At 39.9% G+C, this 21,670-nt stretch overlaps 1 protein-coding gene across 1 annotated transcript in view; it reads right to left on the bottom strand.

The window, feature by feature from the left end:
• ARHGAP26 (Rho GTPase activating protein 26) overlaps positions 1-21,670 on the bottom strand; it is a gene marked incomplete at its 3' end in the record, with an annotated part of 427,812 nt that overhangs the window by 62,052 nt on the left and 344,090 nt on the right. The window contains exon 20 of the mRNA XM_084252634.1: positions 17,413-17,566. Coding sequence (XP_084108760.1) covers positions 17,413-17,566 — 154 coding nt within the window. The remainder of the gene's footprint in view (positions 1-17,412; positions 17,567-21,670) is intronic.

Genomic DNA, 21,670 nt, shown 5'->3' with positions numbered 1-21,670 from the left:
GATGATTAAACTGTACAAACTCCTGTCCCAGGGTCTTTGAGATCCACAGACTGAGGCTACTAGCCAATGATGGGGCTTAGCAAAAGATGAGTTCAATCAGTTAGATTCTCACTCTCAGAAGATAGGACTAAGAAGAGGAAATTCTGTAGAAAGTGAAGCTATGGGGCAGCACTGAGGTTACAAGGGGCCATGGCAATCCAAAGTGATAGAAACAGAAGCCATGAGTGGGGAAAGATACAGGCACAGAATGGTGGGAAAGAATAAGCCAGGTGGGAGTATCCAGCAGAAGCTATTGGACACCAAAGGGCCAATACAAAGTAGCTGAGGGTGGTGATGTGAAGCAAAAATAGCCACACGACTTCATTCTGATCCTGGCTTTCCGAACTAAGTGGCCCCATCTCCCTGGAGTGACCTGAGGGTGTCAAACTAGGTTAGAAACTAGATGAAGTTGTAGCCTTTTCTGGCTATACAGAGTACTGTGGTGCTCACTGCCAGGTGCATAAATGGGATTGATCTAGATCAGTTGGTGGAGCAGGCTGAGTTACTCTCTAACTCAGGTATGACAGCATCCTCACTGGCAGCTTCCTGAGCCCATCAGGAGGCAGTGCTCAGCACCTTAGTACAACCCTCCAAAGACATTCCATGGCCTCATTGTTAAAATAACCACCATGACAATAATTATGGCAGGGAACTTTTATTAACCACCCATTTTGTGCTAGAGGCCAGGCTAAGTAAGTACTTTATGTGGACTATTTCATTTAATCCTCTCACAACCCTATGAGGTAGATACTATTATTATTTCTATTAGAGAAATGAGGCTTAAGATCTCAAGTGACTTCTTGGCAACACAGCTAATAAGAAGCAAAATTGGGATATGAACTTGAATAAGTAAGTCTGTCCCCAGAGTTTATGCATTTCATACTGGGACAGAATCAATAATGAGAAGCTAATTTTTACCAAAGACTACATGGCTCGCATGAAGAGGATTTGTATTGCATACCACATATGAAAAAGCCCACTAAGTTTCTTTTGAGACAGTTCTTCCAAAGGTCCTCTCCAAATCAACCCTTTCAGAATCTCTGCTCCCTCTTCATCACTGAGTCTCAAAAAAAATCTTGACCTATATGCCCTACTCAATGTAACTACAGTAAGACCCTGAAGAGTCCTGATTCTACCCTCAGGTTTACACACACTTTAGTCTCACAGCTACCACGTGGTACCAGGGGGCCCGCACAGTGATGTGTAGGAAGTCTTGAAAGGATGATATCCTCTCCAGAGACAAGAGAACATTTTTATAAATGGAAAAATACAGGTTGGCTGAGCTTACTACAAATTCTTGCATTTCTAGATGAATCTAGAATAAAGTTAAGTGTAAGTTTGTGGCAGCACACAAAACAGGGTTCTGCTTGAAATTACACTGCTTTCTTGTTTTGGGGAACCAATGTCCTTATTACACATTTACATTGTAGATGTGGGTCTTTGGTCTCCACTGAGCATTTTGTACATAGAGACCTAATTCTTCCCAAGGCATGCCAAGTTTGGTGGGTTACATGGTAAACTTGCTTGTACGAGATACACAAAGTGAGGAAAAAGGTGGAAGGCTGGCTCTGACTGAATTTCAACAAGAGCATTCATGTTACGGTTAATGGAGCTCTCTATGGTCCAATTCAGAGCAAGCTGTATTCAAATGTCAACTGAACTCAGGTTCTACTAAGCCTCCCTTTGTGTTGCCACTGGAACTGATTATTGAATTGTACCTTGAAAAGAATAAACTCCAGGAGCTGACATTCCTAGAAGCAGAAGTAATGCCTGGAAAAATCAGCCATGCAAAGGAAAATACAGCAAGAAGAGTTTCTGTCATAATGATGACCCAGGAGCTTGCTGATAGGCATAGGACCTAATTGATTCATGCTGAAATGAAAGGCAAAACTTTATAACTGGATTGTCAGAAACTGCCAGAATTTAACTCAGAATTTACTCAAAGACAAAGAATTGGGGTGGCAGGGGGGAGAAAATACCCTCATGCCTGCACAGAGATTTCGATATTGCATAGAAATTTAGTAGCAAAACTTTTGTTGGTGCATGACAAGGCATAGTCTCTTTTTGCTGACTTTTCCTGGCTACTCAGAATCAGAGTTTAAAGAACTACTAATTCACAAGCACTTTCCTTTTCCAAATAAGGTCAGAAAACAATCCTCCAAGTACAAATGAAATTCCAATTTTACAGGATACTTGGTGTAGGGTATTATATAAGAAACTGTTACACATTTTCTGCTACCAGTATTAGCAAACTCCTAGTTGTTTCAGAGAGGGGAAAGTCAAATTGTCCTAATGAGAAATTCTCCTGCTGGGCTTAAAAAATGCAACATACTCAAATGACCAAATCCCAACTTTTCACTCCTTTCAATAATTTTACCTTTCTGCATCTGCATCATTCTCAGGGTCTAAATTTTATTTTATTTTATTATTTAATTTTTATATTCCCCATACAATTACAACCCCCTTATTTTGACCCCAATTCCTCCTTTCCCCGCCCCCCACCCCCCCATAGAATGTCTCTGGTTCATAGTTGTTTGTTGATTTTGATATTTTCTTTCTTATAGTTATTCTTTTTCCTGGTCCCTTATTTAAGTTTTCTAGATTCCTGCTATGAGTGAGAACATCCGGTATTTTTCTTTTTCTTTCTGGCTTATTTCACTGAGCATGATCTCTTCCAGCTCCATCCATGTTGCTGCAAATTGCATGTGTTTATCTTTTTTGAATGCTGAGTAATATTCTATGGTGTATATGCACCACATCTTCTTCATCCAGTCATCTATTTTTGGGCATTTGGGTTGTTTCAGGGTCTAAATTTTAAATGTTTTGGCACCTAAAATATCAGATCCATAGAGACCTCTGTTAAAAAGAAAACATTTGGGACACAGAACCATCCTTTCTTTTACAAGCCCAATGCCAAACAATGGGCAGTCTGAGAATGGGAAAGTCTCCTGGCTAACAGGACAAAAAGTTGGGTCATAAAACTAGAACTTTTCCTTCCACCCCCACTCAGTAAGCTAGACTGTGGCAGATAAGGAAATTACAAACTTACAAATTACAAATTTACAAGTTATAAAAACAGCAGATCTAAAAGATGAAGTAGGATGATTACTGGAAACCCTGCTCACACAATGTAAACTGCACACATGTCATTCAACAATATTTTTTTTAAAGATTTATTTATTCATGTATACAAGAACTGGGGTACAGGCCGGATGTGTGGGAAGGTTAGAGGATTCACCAGACAGAGCAGAGAACAGAACAGGCAGACTGACTGAAATACACTGCTGAGGGGAGCAGCGGGCGAGACAGATAAGGTCTGCCACGCCATGTGGGCATCTTGCCGGCTGGCCTGGATCAAACCCGTGCCACAGAGGCTGCAGACAGCCTCATAGCGCTGTGTTCATCTGCCTGCGCCACCGGGGAGGCCCCCCACAATAACTATTTTTTGATGAATGGTCAGGCCACTCACCTAACTAGCTAAAATCTACCTTATATTGTGAACAATGCTTCCTTCACATATGTAGATATGATCGTCCCCATCTGAGCTGTAAGAGATTTGATGGGAGACTGTATTTCAGCCTTCATCCTAGTGGCTGGAACAGTATCTTAAACAGTAGGTGTTTAATAACTGTCTGGGAAGGGGCTCTCTGTTGGACCAGATGCTGATGTTCATGAAGGCGCCAGGCTGCACAGAGGCAATATGAAACAGGTGGTGCCATATCTCAAAGGGTCACATAGTATGAAGAGGAGTCTGTGTTCCATCAAAATTTCAGAAAGGGTGGAAAGTAGAGCAAGAGTCGGTGGGTGTTCTTCTGCTAATAATTATTTAATTGCCCTTTTCACTCAGCACAATGCTGAACCTAACTACCATCTGGGATGAATACATCAGCCATGTTGGCCGCTGACATGTGGGTCTTGTCTCTGTTGGATTAGCGTGTCCCTGATTCCCATGACTCTACTTCTCGGTTCTTGATTTCCTGCCAGTTTATTTTCACTGTGACAATTGCACATTGTAAGTGGTGTCACGGGATGACTAAGGACATATTTCCTCTAATTCCACTTTCACACAAAGGGTCAAGAGAAGAATGGGAAAGAGTATGTGTGTGTGTGGGTGTGTGGGGGGAGAGGTAGAGGGTGTGAAGGGATGCTTCAAATTACAGAGGAAGCAGAGATTTGAATGGTGATCCTACCAGGAGGTCTGTGCTGTACACAACGTGTATGGAGGCTAAGGGAAGCTGTAGGCTTCCCCTGAGATAGAGCTGAAGCCAACACATCTATTTGAAATTTATCACTTACAAGAAATCTCTCGAGTGCTTTGGATTTTCCAGCTTCGAGGCAGTATTTTTCAAGTCACTGCACTGAAGCTCGTGGGCGTGCCGACCTTATCAGTGATGCCCGTCAAATTCACTCACTCCATCCTGATGCTGCTAGCCTTAAACTCTAAGCGACTTAAATTTCACCTGCTTTAATCTTCTCAGGTTTTGAGTTCAATGGTGAACAAAATAAACTAAACAGGGTTTTCCAACTTGCTCAAAACCTAGGATGATTTCTATCCTGTGTCACTGCTTTAGTCACTAAAAACAAAACAAAGCTAACCCTCTTTGTAGTGTGTCTAATCATAAACAGCATCACTTCTCCTACTTCTATAATAGAAACTGGAAAGCATTATAAAATTACAAAATGGTTTCTTTTTTCATTAACAGGAAGCAGGTGAGCTTACTGTCTAGAAAGCAGGGGAGAGTGACGAAAACAGGTGACTTAAGCAGTGTGTCTGAGGTTACCAGGGCAACTGCTAATTATTACTGAGTAACTCTAGTAGATCTCCATAAAGGTCAGGATTTAAGGTTTTTCCATTATATATTCTGCTTTAAAATGGGGCTTTTAAAGGATATTGGGTAGACAGCAGATGGAGAATGACAGGTGAAGATCAGATGAAAGAACTATATATAGCTCAAGAAAATTGAACTACTTAAATTTCACAGTGTTAGTTGACAGAGGTGGGGGACAATGTAAACAATACTGCTAAATGTAAACAATACTTTCTGGCTTCCTACATTAGGGCTTTTCAGTTTAATAAGAAATCTGAAATCAGTTCAGATACAGGGGTCTAACTGGATCCATTGTATTCAGCTCCCTGAGGGCAGATTTCCTATAATGTGGCAAGAGTTACAATTTACTAAAGTGATCAGGTGCCTAGTCCAGAGAGGAGTAGTCACTTGAACACTGAATGCATGATTCAAATAGCCTTAATTTAATTTAAAATACATCAAAAGCATTTGGTAGAAATCAAATCACATCTTACTGTGATGCTTAGATATTGAAGATATAACCAATTTTAAAGGTTTTTCTTAAATTCTTTCTTACAAAAACATACTCCACAACATTAAGAAGAGGATAAATAAGAGTGATGATTTCAAAATGGAACAAGTATATTTTGAATTGCATTTTTGAAGTTGAAGAATCAATGCATGTACACTGCAAAAAATTTCAACATTACAAAAAGTTAGTGTTGAAAGGAAAAGTCTATGGCCTCCACCACAGACCACTGCCCCATCTGCCTCTGTCAGAATTAACCTGTCATATATCTGTGTCTTTCCAGAAATATTACAAACACAGTTACATCTGCATCTGTATATATCCCCAGGCTCTTACGTCAGTAGGATCACACAACACACACATCAAAATCACCTAGGATTTAAGAAACATACTAAAACTCAGACCTGCCCAGGTTAGTTAACTCTGAGACGCCAGGGAAAGGGCCTGTGTGTTGGTGTGTTTTAACTGAGGTTCCCAGGTGACGCTGACATTGGGCCTGAGCCAGTCTTATACAATGTATAACTCAGAGTTATAGTCCTTTCTACACCTTGCTTTTCCTCTCATGCACCTTTGAAGTTTGCTCTGTGCCAGCATATATAGAACTACATTCTTCTGCTGTCTTGGGTAGTATTCTTCTGACTTACTGAAGCATCTTGTGCTGATGGTATCCCACAGATTTTGACTTTGGCTTTCATTATACATCTGTGCTGAATAGCCTATACTCTCTATCCCGCCCTCTCTGGGAGTTAACCAGCTTGGATCACACCAACAGGGTTTCCGGTACCCTCTCACTTCCTGTTGGGTTCAGCAGTGGGAGCTCTGGCAGAAGATCAGCAGGAAGCAGGAGAGAGCCAAGGACTTTATTCCTTGTTTTCCATTTTAAGAGGTCACCTCCACCTGACTGAGTATCTCGACCAATGGTGCTGTCAAGATGCCAGCGCTTTGTGGAACTCTCTTCTCTTTTGGGCTCTGATAATTACTTTTTACTTAAGTCCCTTTCGTTTAAGGATGGTGCTTGGTTGGCTGCTCCTAGCCCTGTTCTACTGCACTAACCCTTGTGATTCTCCTGCTATCCCTTTGTAAATAAATTCTCCTTGTATTTTACCATTTTCATTGTGTTGATGCTGCTTCTTGACCTCTAACACATTACCTTTGGATGGATACTTTTGCCTGGATTTCTTTGTGGCTATGTCATTATGCTTTCCTCTGAAGACGTGGGTGACTTCCTCACATAGGGCAATAATAGATATTAGGGTGGTCCTTACAGTTGCAATTTTATCCCTTTTCTGAGCATTTTTCAAAAACAACCAGGGAATAGCCTATAAAACTTGTAAGAAGTATTAGAGGGAGCACTGAAACAATATTTTAGAGAAGCCCCACTGATTCCTTAAGAAGAAAACTGAGAGGCACTGGAGGAGAGTCTGATGGAACAAGCGCAGCAAATGATGAAGATGCAAAATTTCAGAATGATTTTTTTCAGAAATTTGTTTTTCTTTTTGTGACAATGACAAATTTATACAAACTCATAGGTTGGAAAGGATTTCCTGAGGTGAAACTATCTCCTAGCAAAAACTTGGGATTGCAATTAGGTTCCAGTCTAAGTTGTATAGTTTCAGTTAGCTACACCCAACAGAGAAACAATAGGGTAGATGGCTTGACAGGTTCCTGAAGATAAACACTGACTGCTGACTTGTGCAGACAGCTTGTAGCCTGATTATGAGGAGTGCTTCCACTGATTTTGGTATATTTTATTTTTTGTAATCAATTCAGTTTTAGCTGTTTTAATTTATTTAAAAATTATTGTCTCAAATTTTTAAAATGGGTTGCTTTGTGTCACATCAGCAGCAAACAAATGAAAATGAATACCAAATGTCTCTCTACTGCCAACACTAAAGAAATAAACCCTAGGGGTTTGTTTGTTGGTAAGGGGGCAGTCTAACAGTAAATAATGATAGGGTAATAAAAAAATAAGAGCAAATCAATTTTTATCAATCACTTATTATGATATGGGTCATTTCCTAAGTGTTATGTGGGCTTTATCTAGTCTGACCCTCGTAACAAGCCAAAAGGCAGGTATCACTATTACTGTTTCACAGAAGAGACTTAGCTGAGCACAGGCAAATAACTTGTCCAGTTTACAGAGTTAAGAAAGAACAGAGCTACTACCCCACTACTAGGCATATGGGCTTTCTCCTACACCAGATCCCAAAGCTTAATAACACTTTGTATATGATATAACCCATTTTGGCTTCAAATAGCTATTTGTGGTCATAAATTTATAGATAAACTACATCTGTGTTCTCTTGAAGGATCTCTGGTATACTAATATCATCCACTATATGAATCTATATTCTCCCCGCAAAAGTAAAGTGCGGATTTAGAATGGCATTTCTTAAACCATGGAATGCTGTTTTAAGAGGCTGAAGAAAATTGCTGTAGAAAGTATGTTGTGTCAATACATTTAGGAAACGCCCTTGGGGAAATTCACAATGGGTAATCACGACCCAGAATTCCCAAGGCAGGGATCTATTGAACTTTGTCCAATTCAGCTCTTGCCTTTCCATCCACCCCCACTATGTGCCTCAGTTTGGGAATCTTATATCTCTCTAGGTTTCTGCAGATCCATCACTTTCAGTATCACATACCCTAAGAGCTGATTTCCTGTCACCAAAAGGATCATGATCTTCTCATGCTACATAAACAGTAGGTGCTTAATAAAAAATATTTTTAGCTTGATTAATTAATGTATCTACTCTCTCTTGATTTGTTCCAAAAGATCTGCTTTTATAAAACAGGGGTTGGCTTTTAGGGAGATGGAAAGCACAGCACTGGTGAATTCAGGGTAGGGGTTCCCCTAAGAACCACACCCATTGGGCCTCAACTTCACCAGTCTCATCATCTGTGACTGATTTCAAATGCCAGGGATGGGGTGTCTTCACTGAAGGGACAATTGGAGTGGTAGTGATGACACAGGTGTGGCCCTGAGAGCTCTATAATGAGGTAAATCCTCATTTTAGTCTGTGGTTCTCAGACTTTACCATGGGTCAGAATCACCTGCAGGGCTTGTTAAAACCTATTGCTGGACTCCTCCAGAGATGCTGAGGCAGTAGTTCTGGGGTGGGGATCTGAGAATGTGTATACTAACAAGATCCCATATAATGCCAACAATGCTGGTAGCAAGAGAAACTCTGAGAAATGCTACTCTGAGCTAGGATCCTGCCCTGGAAAACCAGTACAGCAGAGACCAAATGGATTGTACAGGGATCATGCATGGTTTTCTATATTCTTAATGTTAAGAAGTCATTAGAACTAAGATCCAATGTGCTTCTAGCTAAGTAAGCATTTGCTTTCCGTATTGATGAAAAATGATTTAAAAAGCAGTATGTTAATATGACTTTAATTTACTGATTTGGGCTCTGACTACCAATGAGCTTCCTCTAATTTATAACCATAGGGAGGGAAAAACCCCAAATCTAACCCTGAGTGAGAAAACAGCATTTTAAAGTTCCTTCAAAGTCCCCTTACAGGCATAAATCTGCTGACAGTCATGCCAAATCATACGCCCATTTCCTTCCCTAAAAAAATTCTACCCAAAATTCAAGATTTAAAATGCCTAACACCTACTCACACATATTAAAAAAAAAAACAGTGCTATAAGGCACTGAGGACAGCTAAATTCAAAATGCAATTCACTTTTCATTGCTTAATTAAGCCCCAGAACTTTAGCATCAACTGTGTATCATAGAATATTTGGGGAATTGTTTCAGGTTATTTAGAAAGATTCGTTAATAGGGAAAAAAAAAAACCAACAAAAACAAACTAGACCCTTTATAAGTTTTTGGCTTATTAAGGGGGAAATAAAGCAACAACAACAACAACAAAAAAAAAAAAAAAGAGGAAAACATCTTTCCGTCATTCCTAGCAGGCTGGAAAACAGGGATGTGACTAAATTAAAATGTGTCTATCCCCGCCTCCTCCCATACCCCCTCTGCTGACTGGTTGGAGAGAACCAAATGCTACTCACAGACATCCCTGGAATTTAGGAAAGAAGTCCAGTTGGGTCATGAAGTGTGAGGGCTGCCTTAAGTAATTTTTATGTGAAAAAAGGAACTGCTAATAACCAAACACATTTTTATGCAATAAAAATATGATGGGTCACCAGGCAAGGATATCTACCCTCACCCAAGTGAAGCCTGAGGGGCTCCTGATTGGTAAAGGAGAGTGAGATCTTCGGTGGGGAACCCACAAAGCTGACACGCAGCTACTCAGAAAACAAGAATACTGGTCACATCAGCGACAATCTCTGAAAACATCAAGAGAACGTGACCTGGTTACTTGGAAGAGCTGTCGCTGTGTCAGCCTGAGGAGCCAGAGGTGGCAAAGGGATGGTTGTGCGAGGAACGACCATGAATGAGCAGGCTGGAATCACTGTGGGATTTGTGAGGAGGAAAAAGAAAAAGGCAAACGATTCCTTGTGAAATGATTATGCCTTCAAGTTATTTCCCAAGGTGGGGAATGACACCAAGTTTTCAGGCAAAACAGTCTAAGGAGACCTTTTCTGCTTGGAGGTGGGTGAGAAACAGAATCCTCAAACTAACAGGAAAGCTCCTCCTCCACAGAAAACTGATCCAACCACAGAAGGAAACTTCCTCTTTTAAATCCTTGCATTCCAAAGAATGATAAATAAAGACCACTATAGTAAAATCATAACTGCAGTTTTGGGTGTAACTCTTTAGGCACAAAAAAGCACTTAGATGGTAAATTTACTTTACAAAATATGCCATTAATTATCACTTGTCTAATGCATATTATTCATTCGGTGATTCATTTGGTTTCAATAAGTAACAGCTATGCACACAACTCAACAGGTACACTGTGGGATCTGGAGGTTTCCAGATCATTTAGGAATGGGCGTGTCTACCACAGCTGGTCTTGGTTTAGGGGGGGTAGTTCCTGCCTCTACAGTAGCTTCTTCTTTTCATTGGTATCTTTTTGCACATGAGAAATACAAGCCAGGAGTGAGGGAATAGAGAAAGGGAAGGTTGTGGAGAAGGCACTCTGAAATACTAATATGCCACTCGTAGTGCTAATAAATACGTAAATGGAGTAACAAAGGAAGAGCTCATTTAATCTTCACAACATCTTTTTGAGGCAGGTGTGATTACTCTATTTTACAAATGAGGAAACTGAGGTAGAAAGATCTAAAATCACTACCCTCCTTTCCCTCCAAATTCATATATATCCCCTTTACTCTGCATTAAGTTTTCTCCATAGAACTTCTCAACATTTGATATATGAGATACTGACATACTCCCTGTCTCCCCTACAATATAAAATCAGTGAGAACAAAAACAATTCTTTCTTTCAATCACTGGCTCTTCAACACTCAGAACAACGCCTGGCCCACCACAGGTATTTAACTGATATTTGTCAATACTGACTGAATAAACAAAACAGAAGTAAATTTTTAGATATATCACTTGAAGGAAGTTTTCCCCATATTTCATTGGCGAGCAACTGAATCCAACTCAGAAGGAGCCAAAAAGAGTTTAAGGGAAACAACTCCGCCTGGAAACAGGCCTTGTTTATCCTCCAAATTCCAGGGACGGCTCTCTCTCACCTCTCACTGGCCACTAAGACTGGAGAGGACAGTTGACGAGCAGAATTTGAAGGTGTTGGCATGCACACATCATTTAGGTCACCAGAAATAACTTGGAACTTGCACATGGTAAGCAAAAAAGATGAGAAAAAATTAAATTTATTTATGGGGCTATAACACAATTATTTTTTAGGGGTGTGGACCACTTAGGTAGGGAGAACTCTGAGATTGGGTTCATCCATTGCTGTAATCATCTCCTGCCCTGCTTCTTTGTCTTAACAAGCTCCTACCCCAGACATCTGAAGCAAGTATTCACCTAGTCATTTTTAATTTGGGGGAATGACTGCAGTATCTTATGTCCCTAGTGTGATGTCCCCTGATTTTTTTCTTGGCATTTGTTTACTTTCTCCTTAAAAATAACTATCTCCCACAAAGGCGGTGGCACATTGCCAACTGTGTTGGTCACTGTGAGAGGACAGAGTGCCTTCTCTTTAGTCCTCTGTAAGCATGCATTAAACAACCACTCTTTTTAGAGGCAGGTCAACCCCACGTCTTCCACCAGAGTGAGTGGGGGGATGGGCACATTCAGAGCCAACAACTGGCACTAGCCTGATAACATTGGTGCCAGCATTCAAACTGGTGATTCTTGCTTTTCATTCAGGGTTTGAATTATCTTCATAATTGCCTCAGTCATTAGCTATGGAATTTGTTTTGTTTCTTAACTTCTTAGAATTTCATTTATGAATCATTTTCTTTCAAAGAAGATTCTGAAAACTTAGAAGCTAGTCTCCATGTTGTCACTACTCAGGAAAACCCTTCCACACCCGTCCAGCTCACCCAAGCAGCTCAGCCCCCTCCCAAGGCAGTTGCCCATGACTCTAAGGCTACAAACTCAGAAGGCTCCTGTTAGCTAACTACTGATGCATAATAAAGCAATACAATCTCAGTTGCTTAAAACAACCATAATGCCTTTTTTCTCATGAATCTGTAAGTTGACTGAACAGCCTTTCTGCTGTTCTGAGGCCTTCCCTGGCCTCATCTGTAAGGAGGCCAAAGCAAGCTTTTTTATATGGTAGCTGGCTTCCAAGAGAATGAGGTGGGAAGTTGCAAGCCCCGTGGGCTGGGATTTGAAGTCACACCATGTTATATGTACCATTTTCTATCTGTCTTGGCCAAATCAAGTCAGAAGGTGAAGGCCAGCATCTCTTACAGGTAGGAACAGCAAAGATCCTTTGACCATCTTTCACAAGCATTGAAACAGGGATATAAAAGAGTGAAGCAGGTCACTTATGAGACGAAAGGGTCACAACATCTGTTACCAAGTAACATGGATTTAGCGTGGCCAAATCTAATTTTTTAAAAGAAGTTGGAAGTCTAGATTTAATAACATTAGACTTAATTTTTAAGAGCAATTTTAGGTTTATAGAATAGTTGTACAAAACCATTTAGAGTTCCCACATACCTCTTCCTACTCATAATTTCCTCTACTATTAACATCTTTCATTAGTGTGGTTCATTTGTTATAGCTGATGAACCAACATTAGTATGTTATTAACTGAAGTTCATAGTTTACATTAGAATTTATTCTTTGTGTTCTATTGGCTTCATGGGTTTTGACAAATGCGTAATGTCTTGTATCAATCATGATGATATCACACAGAGTAGTTTTTTTCACTGCCCTAAAATGTCTTGTGCTCCATTTATTCATCCCTTCCCCCTGAATTCCTGGAAACCACTAAGCCTTTTTATGGACTTCATATTTTTGCCTTTTCCAGAATGTCAGTTAGTTGTTTCCCTACCATATTATAGCAGTTTCAGACTGGCTTCTTTCACTTAGAAATATGTAGGGTTTTGTGTGGACATAAATTTTCAAGTCATTTGGGTAAACATTTAAAAGTATGATTATTGCATTGTCCTATGATAAGTTTTTTGGTAAAAAGATGGTAAATTGGGGGCCTCTGCGGTGGTGCAGCGGGTTGAGCACAGCGCTGTGAAGCTGTCTGCAGCCTCTGCAGTGTGGGTTTGATTCCTGGCCGGCTGGGGAGATTCCCACATGGCATGGCAGACCTCTCCTTTCTCGCCCACTGCCCCCCTCAGCAGTGCTTTCAGTCTGTCTGCCTGTTCTGCTCCCCACTCTGTCTCTGGTGAATCCTCTCTCCCTCCCACGGCTCTGGCCTGTACCCCAGCTATTGTATAAATAAATAAAAAATAAATAAATAAATCTTTAGAAAAAAAAAAAAGATGGTAAATTGTCTTTCAATGTGACCATTGCCAACAGCAGTGAAATGAGTTCCTGTTCCTTCACATCCCCACCAACATTGTCAGTGTTTTGAATTTTAGCTATCACTACTACTATTAGTAGTGACAGCACATTATTTTAATTTGTAATTCCCTAATGACATAAAGTGTATTATTTCATAGGCTTATTTGCCATCTGTAATGCCTTTGTGGTGAGAAGTCTGTCTAGATATTTGCCCAGTTTTTCATTAGGTTCTCTGTCTACTCACTGCTGAATGGTAAAAGTTCTTTGTATATTTTGGATCCTGGTGTTTTATCAGGTATGTGTTTTACAAATATTTTCTTTTCTTCTGAGATTTGACTTTTCATTCTCTTAATAGGGTCATTCACAAAGCAAAAATTTTAATCCTAAAAAAAAAAAATCCAATTTAGCATTTTTTCCCCATCATGAATTATTCTTTTGGTGTTGTATCTAAATAGTCATTACCAAGTCCAAGGACACCTAGATTTTCTCTTGTGCTGTTTTTAGAAATTTTACAGTTTTTCTTTTACATTTAGGTCAATGATGCATTTTGATGAAATGCATCATACAATACATTTTTATGAAAGGTGTAAGGTCCATGAATAGATTCATTGTACTTATTTTATTGAAGTAATGCTGCATTATATTATATAAATTTCAGATGTTCTTTGTTGAGAACATGTTTTTACACTAAATTAAGATTTTTTTTTGTATGTGGAGGTCTAGTTGTTTCAGCATGAAATCTTGATCTTAAGTGTGAAGTGTTCTGATTTTCAAGGCTGGCTCGCTATTTCTTTTTTGTGGCAGTGGAGGAGGAGGAACTATGTCTGCGACTACTCATCTGTAGATTATATTTTTCTTCTCGGATCATTTCTGCCTCTCTCATTCACCTTAGCTGGAATGCTCTTCATCAATCCATATAATTATACCTACAGCTTCCCTCACATTTCAGCTTCCCCACCTTTCCCAATACCCTGTCTGGTGTGAGCACTGAACAGGTGTTTAGTTAATAGTTGTTGAACTCTAAATTCATTTATGTGCTTTAAGTCCCATTTAGCACTGTGTATACCACTGTCTTTACTCCTTAGCCAGAACGTAAACTCTTGGGGAGAGCAGGAATCCTCTTTATCTGGTTTATCCCAAGTAGCTTAGTATCAGTCTGGGCTCAAAATAGGTCATCAAAATTTGCTGACAAATTTAGATTAGCTGAATTTAGATCCCAGTTTACCAAATGTCCTTTGATTCTCAGGAGAGAGGGCTACATTAGGTCTAGCTGAAGAACTATCGAAGATTTCAACCCAGCAACCTTTGCCCTGCATGACTACAATGTTGCAATCTCTAATTCTATACCTAATTTAGCATAATGCCCATATAAACAAAAGGTCCCTGATCTCCTTGAAGAACTAGGAAAGATTTACCAATGAGACAGCACTATGTATAATCTGAAGTACCAAAGGCAGCTGAGTCACAAACATGTTTCTTTCATTATGATTGTTAAATGGTCATAACGATCATTCCAGTCTTATGAAAATAATGAAAAAAAAAAAAAAAAAGAACAGACTGTTTCCTGGTGATTGGTTCCCCACCTGATGCCTAACTAATAGCTAAGCTAATGGTAATTCCCCACCTCCTAACTTTGTTTTGTTATATCTGCGTCAATGAATTTTCCCATTCAAGGATCTCTGTACACTTCAAAGTGAACAATGATAGAGAGAATGAAAGGGTCCAGAGCTGAGGCTGAGACCCAGTGGTCTTGGTTGAGACTCATCAAGGCATAGTGTGCTGACAGATTTCTCAGAATTAATTTACTCAAGTTAAAGTACTGTAGCTTCTACTTGCCAGGACAACCTGGTTCTGTTCATCCAGGCAAGTCGCAGGCAGAAAAGAATCAGGGAGGTGTGAACTGGTGAACCACATCTGACTGCCCTGGGAAATGGCCACTTTACCTATTGCATAAGGAAAAGCAGGAAAAGCAGAATTGATTTTGTCTTTCTCTAGTGAAAATAGTCTGAGGTATAACCACAGATTGCCTTCAGGACAGCTGTTTGACTTGGAGAGACACCCGGGAAGTCAGAACCTTCTCCTGCCCCTCTTCATGCTGTGGTTTCATGCAGGCACCCTGCCTTTCTATCTCTTTAAGAGATCTATAGATCTGCAGGTTGGGCCTTAGAAGGGACTGAGGAAGAGTAATCTTTGAGTGAAAAAATCTTTGAGCTACCCGGGGCTCTCACTCAGAGCTCGCTCTGTTGTCAGCACTCATATCAGCATGCTTCCAACTCGACAACAGCGTTCCTTGAGTTCTGGACTCACACACATTATTCAGAGACTCACTCAGCTTGGAAGGGCAGCAGTCTTATTGGAAGCACACCCACACTCCTACCTCCATTCTCCAAAAGCCAACAAGTAGCACTATTCCTGGCATCACCCTGTGTTCCCCAGGAAAGAGCCCCAAATAAGCATTAGGTAGGAAAGAGATTCATGAATGAGTCGAAGTAAGTAGAGTGAATTTCAGTGTTTTATAGAAAACAGATCATATCTAGACACGTGGAAAAAAAAAATCCTAAGTCCCCTAGGGCCTCCAGGACCTGTTTAGAAGACATACCCCGCTTTCACACTCTAATCCCCAAACAGCCTCTTTGAACACACTGTACTCAGTGGTGACTCAGGGAACTCCCAGCCACCAGTTATTGAAAACAAAGACTAAAGGCTACTAGTTGGTACTGTCGGCTTAAATCAGGGACATTAGGCAACCTGGGCTAGAAGTTGAACCTTGCTCATAATGAGCAGTAAATAACTTCAGCAAGAGCCAGGTACAGAGATTTAAGCAAATTGGGAAAAAGCTAGAATCTCATTGAAGTCTAGGAAAACAGGTCTAGAAGTGACTGCGCTTTCTCAGTCTGTGGAGGGAGGCTCCACAGACAAGCCAAACCATGGAGAACCAGAAGAGAATTACAGCCAATCAGCTGAACAGCTTCAATTATTTTGAACTCTTGAGGCACTGGCCTACTTCTTAGTGAGCAAACACATTACCTGCCATATAAGAGGTAAGGAACCAAACTCCCTGAATATTGAGGTAGGATATAAAGCGACAACAACTAAAAAGCAGCCTGTTTTTTTCGATCTAAGATTTTATCTTCTCCTGTAACTGTGTCTCAAACCCATTTCAATCATTTTTTCACTCAAAGATTACTCTTCCTCAGTCCCTTCTAAGGCCCAACCTGCAGATCTATAGATCTCTTAAAGAGATAGAAAGGCAGGGTGCCTGCATGAAACCACAGCATGAAGAGGGGCAGGAGAAGGTTCTGACTTCCCGGGTGTCTCTCCAAGTCAAACAGCTGTCCTGAAGGCAATCTGTGGTTATACCTCAGACTATTTTCACTAGAGAAAGACAAAATCAATTCTGCTTTTCCTGACTTTTATACAACTGTAGCCTGAGAGTCCAGCTGTTCTGGTCATGGCCTCACATTCTTTCTGCAAAGTCTCCAGTCGACAAGATTTATGAGGTGGTCTGAAGAAACATGCTAAGCAATGCGGAATGAAACCACAAAGGAGAATTTTCTGGCCCTAGCAGAGTAAATCTAGTTTCTGCAGAGAGTTAGACAATGTCTCTAAATTGTCTCTCTCAGTTATGGGAGCTCAATACCCCGAAATAAAGAAACAAAGATTTTTCTCTTTTATAGTCTGTGGTAAGAGACCACAGTCTTGCTAAGGCTTTAGGATCTCCAGACTCAAATGGCTCCTGGGGGCATTTCTTTCTGGAAGTGGACACAGAGTCAGCACTGAACATTCTCAACATAGTCAGGGCAAAGGGAAACTGAAACAACATGAATGAATGAAACAGACTTGGCTATGGATCTCTTGGAGCACTAGTGTGCCTGGATGATTGTAAAACTAAAAGAAATTGCTTTTCATGCCCTGCAGCCAGCACAGGCAAAAGCCATTTCCAAAGTCATCTCAGCAGGACAGTTAATCAAAGATCACTAAGGCCAAGAAGCAGTATGCTAAAAACAATGATACCTTTTTGAGATGATGATGCTTAAAAAATCCACAGCCAAACTAGCCAAGCTCCAAGTTTAGGGAGAAAGTTTAAATCATGTTTGCAGGTGATGCTCAAAATCAGCTTGGGGCCAGAGAGCAAATTCTGGGTGGAAAAGTTAGTCAAGGGCCTCTGGGGCAGGCAGTCGCACATGGTACTTACAGTGAGTTGGGCCGAGTGGGCTTGAGCACGTCCAGGTCGGGGTCGCTGGAGTTCACGTTGGGCTGTAAGCTGTTGTTGGAATTAAGGATGCTATTTGTATTTGATGAGACAACAGATTCTGAACTGGAGTTGATGATGCTGTTTCTTTGTTCCTCTGGGGGGAAAAAGAAGCCATAACCCCATATTAATATTATTCTCTAGGTATAGTCTGTTGCTAAACAGGCAAACATTTAAAAATAACGGGACTGGACTGAGAGCTATGTGTCAATGAAGCTAAGAAAAGGACACAGGAAGGGATAAGAATTAAAAGTGGGAAAGGAAGGTCAAGCAGAATAGGTGATTCGAAAGTTTAAAGCAAACCCCGGCCTCAGCCTCACAGGACACACCTCCGCTTTACTATGAGCCAGTCTTCTTCCTATGGCCCGACCACAGCACCATAAACCATGTGTCCTTTTGACAGACACAGGGGTCAGAACACAGAGCATCCTTCACACAGACCCCTTGCATTCAACCATATCTTATTTTCTGTGACATTCACCTTTGATTCTATAGTCCTGCTCCCAATATTGTCCTAATTGCTCAGGTCATGTCCCACCTCTGGTTCCACAAGCATTCTATAACCATAAGATATCTACTATTTGGCCATCAATTTCCTTATAATTAGGGTTGTCTCTAGCCCCATGTATTTGATTTTTAGCTTTAAATTAGTTCTTTGATAGATCTGTAAGGGATATGGTGTAGTCTGCATATAAAATTTAAAGGAAAACAACAAACAAAAAACTGAGTCCATGGTCTTAGCAGTTATACTGATGCTTGGAGGATTTGCTAAGCCAGGAGAGGAAAAATAACTTAGTTCTCTTTAAGACTCCACCTCTGACTGGTTGTGTGGCCTTAGGCAATTTTCAATCCCTCTCTGATTCTTGGCTAAGGCATCTATAAATCAATAGGGGAGAGTGAGAAATGCCTTGCACAGATCAAGAAACCATCATGAGGATCAAGTGGGATCATAAACAAGAATGTGTTTTGTAAACTTCAAACATCGCTCAAAGAACTTTCTGTTTCTTCCCATATTTAAAAACTTGGAACCATGTGCTGAAGAAAACATTTTTGAGATGATTTAGCTGAATGGTACAGGCATGACTGCTGTAGAAAAATATTAGAGACTTGGAAAATCATTCCTGCCCCACATTTATGCAGATACACCATACTGAAGTCACCATATTGAACTGAAGCTTTCAGAAATCAGTTCACTTATGAAGAAATATCACAGCTGGGTTAATTGTCACTAGACCTCTTTAAGATGTGCTGGAGGCATACTATATCCTTAACAAGACAGACTGGGCTCACCAACATGGTAGCTTAGTTTTGAACTCAGGTCTCTTTAGGCAAAAAAGAGGATGATGTCATAATAAAAAAATAGCTTTCCCCTGCATTAGTCACATAGGAAAAAACAAAAACACATCATGCTTATGAAACGATATTAATCTCCACATTACTTACACACACATCAATATTCCTTAATATCTTGGCAAATTCTCAATGCCTTGTTTAAAGTCCCATAGAAGAGTTAAAAACTCCATGAAGCAATCAGGAGATTCCTAAACTTTAAGCAGCTTTTGAGAAAAAGTAGATTATTAACTTGAGTCCTAAGATTTAGGACAACCCATATTTTAAGAGCTTACGTTCCAAACAGAAACAACAACAAAGAAAGAGAAACCAAAAGAATTATACTGAGCCAAGATGTAGGAAGACTAACAAGGCCTGCAAATGAGAACCTGCTACCGGGAAGAAAAAATAACTCTAAAATTACATAATTAGGGGATCATTTAGGGAATCCATATGCCACTTATCAGTATGAATCAGTATAACTAAAATTTTCCTTTGCACAAAATACATCAAGATTCCTGAAAGACTAGGAAAAGCCCAAAGACCATCAGGCTTGAAGACAACACATCCCTGAGTTTAACTGGAGACATTTTCTACTTTACATCAAGAGATAAATACTTGTATTAACTCTAGTTTGAGGTCAAGTTTGCATGACATAAATCTCTGAATTCATAGGAAATAAAAGAGAATACTATAGTTCATATTTCTCTTGTGATGATACTTGTCAATGAGATGGATATGGTTCTATAAATTAAAAACAGTATCTTGCTAAGAGAATATACATTTTTTTCCTAAAATATTACCAGGATTTTTTTTTCTGCCTCTATCATTCTAAAAACTGGATTTAGTTAAAAGTTTTTAAGAACTAGTCACTGTTAGAGTATTATTGACCAAGTCTCTCCAGGGACTCTCTCTCCTACAATAACTATTATTAATTCAGTTAACGAAGAAGGTTGCGGCATGCATACACAATGTTTATCTGAAATAAATCCACAAGAGAATGAGAAAAGTGTGGAAATGAGGACTCAATTACCATGGACTAAAAAAATCAATAGACTAAAATAGGTAGTCACCCCAAAATTGAGCTTGAAGTTTCCAGTATTCCATTTACTGAAAGATATGAGAATCATTTTATTTAACAATAAATTCTTTTTGAGATTCCATTCTGACTTTAATAGATATCTAGGACCTTTCACATATGATATAATCTGTAACAAAGCAAAGAAATAGCAAAAGCAGTAGATCAAGGAGTGAAGTTAGAAGAAAACACAAAAAATGAAAATTCCAAGATTTCGGTTTTATAGGCAAGGTAGTCAGATGTGCATCCTAAAAGGTGGATTTTTTTCCCCCCCCACTGGTTTACCTCGATGGGCCACAAGACCAGGAAACCTGGAAATCTGGCACTTGGATTACAAGACTAACAGTGTTGAATCTTATAGGGCATCTCAGATAATGAGGCTGAGAACTTCTAGGTGGACAGACTTCTAAACTCAAATGCTGACAATCCCTAGTAGGAAGTTGAGGTTTATTCCAGAGAAGAGGTGGCGAGTAAGATCAACAGCAAGTCAAATGTTTTAATGGTTATGGCAAACTATATCAGAACAAATTCTAAAGCATTTTGTATGAATTAAAAAAGAAAGGAAAATGATTCAGTAATGTCACTCAAAACAGAAAGATTTTTGTCAGGGAGGCAAATGAGCACTTGCTCTAGACAGGACAACCTAATAAGAACAAATGGCATAAACAACTTTAAAAAAAAATAAAATTAACCAAATTATTCAAATACCAAAGTTGGACTTCTTTGAGCCAATAGTGATGTAAAATGGCTCTGATATTCTCATCAGAAAGTATAAGGAGTGATGGCAATTACATTGTTGAAGAAAAAGAAAATTATGGACCAGTGGACCAAAAAAGAAAAACAACAACCAGTTATGAGTCAAATCAACCAAATCATGGAGAACCATTTAAATGACCAAAAAGTATGTCCACAGCTTAACAGTATTCTTAAATTGGCTGAAGTCAGTGAGAATGCTTGCCTCCCACAAGCACGTTTGTTAACAAGAATGTCTCTTCCTATTAGTCACAGAAAATAAAGCCCAGAAACAAGGAATTGATAAAATAAATCCTCAAACCACCATAAACATTTACAAGTTATGTGTTGGATGTTTTCATTAACATATTATCAGGAGTGACAAACTGGATGTGGACTTGGCCCTTAAGAGTGTCAAATGCTCAAGGGCAGGGGCACGTTACCACCCCGTCTGCCCACACAGAAGACATCAGTGTCCGCTACGCTACAGTGACCCACGAGGTCAGCATCGGCCCATCCTTTCCTGGTGCCTAGTCCATGTGTTGCATATACTAAAGCTCCAGTTACCAGATGAATCATAGATACAAGGCAGCAATAAGCTATAAAAATGCGTTCTGCAAGTTTAGGAAGAGGCAGTTTTGTGTGACTGAATTTTTTGGGTACTTCAAACAGAGAACATTAATGTCCCTGAAACCAAAATACTACTGACAGTGGACAGAGTTTCTATTATTTTGTACAAATCAGGAGCGGAAAAACAAGAGTATGCAACCAAATCACTGCAACTAAAAAAAGAGAGCCACAGAATAATTTTGGTGATATTGTACTTGTTCTGGGGGTTGCCATGGAAATCTGGGTGCTAAGCTACTTCACTTTCCATATTTACCAAGTGACTCCTCCTCATTCTAATGACAAGCCACCACATACAAGAGGCAGGGTCTCTGTTTATCACAGAAGCCAGAAGCGAGGCCAGGAAAGCAGACACAGAGCCAAGCTGAATTCACATGTCTCGGCACGCCTGAACACGTCTGGCCCACTGAATACGCAAAGCTGGAGGGTAAATAG

Source organism: Talpa europaea (assembly GCF_964194135.1).
Source record: "Talpa europaea genome assembly, chromosome: 13".
In the NCBI taxonomy this organism is placed as follows: domain Eukaryota; kingdom Metazoa; phylum Chordata; class Mammalia; order Eulipotyphla; family Talpidae; genus Talpa; species Talpa europaea.
This window is presented reverse-complemented; position numbering and strand designations above follow the sequence as displayed.